The sequence below is a fragment of the Abrus precatorius genome, unplaced genomic scaffold, assembly GCF_003935025.1.
Source record: "Abrus precatorius isolate BTA unplaced genomic scaffold, Abrus_2018 Scaffold3, whole genome shotgun sequence".
In the NCBI taxonomy this organism is placed as follows: domain Eukaryota; kingdom Viridiplantae; phylum Streptophyta; class Magnoliopsida; order Fabales; family Fabaceae; genus Abrus; species Abrus precatorius.
The window spans coordinates 23,947,028-23,952,427 of record NW_020874373.1 but is presented as its reverse complement, the minus strand read 5'-3'; the positions used below and the strand labels follow the sequence as shown (position 1 = coordinate 23,952,427).

Here is a 5,400-nt window from a genome sequence, read left to right as displayed (position 1 = left end):
CACTTTTCATTAAAAAGATAAGTAAAATATTAACAAAATATGGATTCATCAGTCGCTCCTAGACCAGAAACAGTTCATTTTGGATTACTTAGGTTGTGAAACTAATTGAAATTGAAACATTACATTTGCATTAGATGAACTGAGAATGGGCTGAACTGTTGTATTAATCTGCTGAAAATTGCTAATATATTAAGTTGTGTAGATAAATATATTACAGTTGTATTAATATTTTGATTATGCTTGTTTGATGTGTAAGCTCCCCCTTGCATTTTCCTATGTTGATGTGTGTGTTGCAATGATTGTATTTGCAATGATTGTATGGTGATACGTGAGCAGGTGTGATAGGTAATACATCTACTTCCCATGCTAGAAGGTTTAGCTTAGGGATGTTTGGAGTCATCATGCTTTTTAAAAGAATTGTAGCTTTTGTCATTTTTTTAGTCTAGGTCTTAACAAGGAGTTTTTGAGCTCTATATAGAGCAACCGTTGTAAAAACATGTACTTATATAAACTTTTGGATTATATGAAAAAGCCTTGGGACTTTATTATTTTGTTGAGATGTTGAATTTAATTTCTAAAAATTTATTTCAAATTAAATGTGAATTATATCTTCTGTACTATATATATATATAGACAGATAGATATAGATGTATGATGTTATTGATCCTTGAGGTCCTGACAATAAGCTTTTAGAGTGGCTACTTTTGCTTGCAAAAGTGGCTACATGCATGACTTTTCTCTCCATATAGCCTTCAAAGTAATTACTTTTGGATCCAAAAGTGGCTACGTGCAATTTTCAATTGAATTCTAAACATTTAAAGTGTTTACTTTTTGTGCCAAAAGTGACAACGCTCAGTCCAATTGACCTCTTAATGCCTTTAACTCGTGTTTTTGCGTAGAATCTCCTACAAAACTAGTTCACCAACAAAATTATATCATAATTCTATTAAAATCCAAACAATTTGAGTTGCTAAAGACAAAAATTGACTTTATTGAACAATTATATGTTTTTGTGTAGTTTTCACCTTCCAAATTACTTTTTTTTATAAAAGAATAATGTAGAAAACTAATTAAAAATATAGTAAAATCTGAATTTATCAATTAATCTTATATACATAATTATCGTAATAATTTTTTTTGTTTAACTAGTTTTATTTCATCTCAATAAGATTGCATAGCAAATTTTAGAGTTTACATGAACAAAGAAGTCATTTAAATCAAAGAAAAGGAGAGTAAATTATAATAATCATGAATATGTTTTATTAAGCTCAATTCCTCACTATTTTGATGGCTTGTCCAAGATAAACAAAATAAGTAAAAAAAGTTCCTTCCTGTTGATCATTTTAACACAAATTTATTTCTATGTTCCTAATTAATACAAAAAGCAATATTATATATATATATATATATATATATATATATATCACAAGTATTTTTTTAGTATAAATTTAAAATATAAGTCAATTAAGGAGAAATAATAATTTTTAAAATTAAAACTTTATATAAAAGAAATCAATATAAAAATAAAATTTAAAAGTAATGAATTATTTTAAAATTTTAAAAATATAAATTAAATGTTTAATAATAATGAAATTAAGTATTACAATGAAAAAAATATCAAACATCTTAACACTTAAGAATGAGAGCTTAAGTTTATTTTTTTTAAGAAACATTTTAAATTTAAATTTTTATTTTTGAAAAATATTAATTATTTTTTCTAAAAAAATAATTTCATTTTAATCTTTTAAAATATTTTTATTAAATGAATATGCTTAAAAAATTATTTTTAGTGATGACTATATACCTTTTAAAATATAAATAGAATATTTTGATTTTAAAAATATTTTTAGGGATAAGAATGTCATATTTTTATAATAATTTTAAATTAGATTTAGTTGTAAATTTTTAGTACTCATACTTATGTATAATTTTGATATTCTTGATTTTAATTTTTAATTGTTTAAAACAATTTTTACTTTTAAAATTTATTCAATAATTAACATAGTATTTTTTATATTTAAAATCATTTTTTATTATATTGAAAAATTATAATTTTTAAATAAAATTGAATATTTTTTAATTATTAAAATTATCTTAATAAATGTTAATATTCTCTAAAACTTAATTAAGTAAAAAATTATACAAAATCAAACTGCAATAGTAAAAAAGGACAAATCTTACTAACGAAGTTATTCCAAGTGATAAATGGCTTGATATCCCTTAACTAAAGTTTCGGATTCAAAAATTTATATATGTAAAAAATCTCCGATAATAGACTCACCTATTATATCCAACTTAAATAACGGTATAATTCTCAGCATTAATGGTTAATTTTTTTAGTTCATATTTTGACAGTTGTATCCTATCTTATTTTGTTAAAAAAAATTATTTTTTAATGAAATTAAAACATGTTATAATTTTATTTAATACATAAATTATACTTAAGTAAAATATTTTATAATTTATAAATAAGTAATACAATTATATTTATTTACATAAAAGCTGTATCAGAGACGACTTATTAAGGTTTTCTTAATAAAAAAATAAAAAATATAGGCGACTTACAAAATTTTTATATATATTTATGATATTGAAATTATAAAATCGTAATAAATAATTTTTTAATAAACGTTTATTATTTGCAACAACTTGAAGATCTCAGTTTTGGATTATAAAATAACGCTGAAACTAAAACAGAGAGATCAAAGATGGCGTTGGCGAAAGCTAAGGAGACGGTCTCTGCCAATCCCGTCGTCGTTTTCAGGTTTATATCTGTCGTTCTCTGTTATATGAATTCGTACGATTCAGAGAACTGACTCGATTATTTTTCTGTAAACTGTCGTTTATTGTTCTATTTGCAGCAAAACCTATTGCCCTTTCTGCGTCGAAGTGAAGGAACTCTTCGATAAATTGGGTGTCACTTACAAGGCCATCGAAATCAACTCTGAACGTGAGTGCTTTTCATTTTTCCGCCCTTTCGTAACCCTTTCCTTTTTTTTTTTGGGGGGGGGGGGAATATATGAATAATTTAATATTAAAAATGCTTTCACCGTAAGGCCATCGAACTTGCACGGTTTTCTTTTTCTTTTATTTTTCAATTTTGGACACGGAGTGTGTTCCGGTGTCCTTATTTGTCTTTTTGTATTCTTAATTACTTTTTAAGTTGATTCTTGACAAATCTGATTGTTCTGTTTATTTTGAAATTTTTTCACTCCTTCTGGGGGAAATGTTAAACATTGTTGGTACACCCTCTCGTCAGAAGGAAATGTTTAACGTTATTGGTACACCCTCTCGTTAGAGATTGGCAATGTGAAATTTTAGACAACAAAGCCTTATTCTACATGGATCATAAGACACTGGACAAATTTAAAATATGTTTTAATTTTAAATTTTCAGATATATTATTTAGGGTGAAATGTATTTTTTTGTCCCTCAAAATATATTGAATTTTGATTTTAGTCTCTTACAAGATTATGTTTTCAAGTCCCTACATTTTCAAAAATTGTTAGTTCTGGTTCTTCTCAATGATGTGGCTTCATGTTATAGAAATTGACACATAATAACATCTGAGTAGTTACATCATCATTTAACATTGACTAGAAACTAAAATGAAATAAAAAAATATGTAGGCACCAGAGTCAAAACAGTATATTTTGAGGGACTAAAAAGATATTCAACCCTATTATTTGTCATGAGATTCCTTTTAATGATTTCGTTCGAAGTTCTTTTTGGTTTCCCTTTACTTTTTTTTTTTACGGGACCAAAGAGCATACAAATATAATCCACTCTAATTGTGCTAGTTGGTCAATGAATATGGTCATATAGATTCCACCAATAAAAAAAGTGAACAGAAAATTCTTCTAGTCCAACTCAGTTTATGCCTAAAAGGAGCTTTATTTTCAACAATATTATAAAAATCAGTTTTGAAATATAACAGCAATTTAGGGTAAATATTCTGCTTTAAAAAACGTTGTTTAGAAGTAATTTTGCTAGTTTGAACTAGAATTTCACGTATCTGACTTACTGTTGTAAAAATATTAGTGGAGGAATAAATAAATTTGTTTGAAATCGGTCAATTCCTTTTGCAACTACAGAGTGATGGTTTTGTACTATGTTCATTTCTCATGAAGTCATTGTCCAGAACTACAGCCGTGTCACTCCCAGGCTGTTAATGATTGGACTGAAATTGCAGCTTTACTATTTGAAACGGATATTACATGACTTGGTTGTGTGTTTTGTTATTGATAAGGGTGAATTTTAGCATTGTTGTTCCTCTCTCTCAGTTCAGTACTACCAAGTTTTGGTGTGTGTGCTCAGCATAGATATTCATATGCCTAGCTGTCTTATGTTTAGCTGCATGATTTTTCAGTAGACTCTATTAATCTTCCTTAAGATAAACACTCTCTATTTCCTTGTAGAAGGTTAGAGAGGCATTGCTTCTTGTAGAGTACCGCAAAATGATGCCGTAATAGTTTTTAATAAAGTAGGTATTAAACATTAATAACATACTGATCAGGGATTGGTTTGTCACAAGAAATTACAGTTGTATAATTTAGTCAAATAATATAATTATTTCAATTTTGTTTTGTGGGAAGCTATTTGCAAGTGCATGAAATTTACAAGTATTTTGATTTCCTTGTGTTAGGAAAAAATACTATGCTTCTCCTGCATTTTCTCATACAATGATTTCGTTCATTGTTTAATTGTTCGTGTCTTAATTTGAGTGTTTTGGACATTGTGCAGCTGACGGAAGTGAGATCCAAGCAGCATTAGCTGAATGGACTAGTCAGCGGACTGTGCCAAATGTGTTCATTGGTGGAAACCACATTGGTGGCTGTGACTGTAAGATTCAGATATTTTCACAAATCTGTTAAAGTTTCTTGCACATTAGATTTTGAATTTCATAAAATATATTGAATTGTTATCGTGATCCTGATGCTTCTATGCAGCAACAACTGCCTTGCACAGTCAAGGGAAGCTGATGCCTATGCTTACATCTGCTGGAGCCATTGCCCGATCATCTGTTTGAAGGAGTTCAATTTCTGGTTATCGATTTAACTAGTGTAATAAAAATCCTCAAGTGTTTTGGCTTGGTTGTCACTCAACACCCAGAAACTCTTATGTTCTTTCTTGTGTGATTCTCTATAAACTTTAACTCTGTCAAACAAGTCTATTGCTGAATAAAGTTTTAGTTGTTGACAATTTTTTGCCGACAGCTGCTTTTTGTTACAGGCCAAATGTACCTGATGGTTAGTGATGATAAATTTACCCGAACGGTGGGCAGTTTTGACCCACCAAATACGAGATTTTAATATTCTTGAACTGTGATGGACCTGTTATAGGAAGAGCCAGGTCTCAGTTCATTATCTTAAGTTTGCCTTTCAGGTTGATTTTTTTTTT

The 5,400-nt window shown here is 28.0% G+C and overlaps 1 protein-coding gene across 1 annotated transcript; it reads left to right on the top strand.

Annotated features, from left to right (window-relative positions):
- Positions 1-2,650: 2,650 nt before the first annotated feature.
- LOC113863525 (glutaredoxin) lies at positions 2,651-5,153 on the top strand. The gene is made up of 4 exons (XM_027497130.1): positions 2,651-2,764; positions 2,862-2,950; positions 4,744-4,842; positions 4,950-5,153. Exons 1-4 carry the CDS (start codon positions 2,709-2,711, stop codon positions 5,027-5,029), a joined length of 324 nt encoding a protein of 107 aa, XP_027352931.1. The 5' UTR covers positions 2,651-2,708; the 3' UTR covers positions 5,030-5,153.
- The last annotated feature ends 247 nt before the right edge of the window (positions 5,154-5,400 follow it).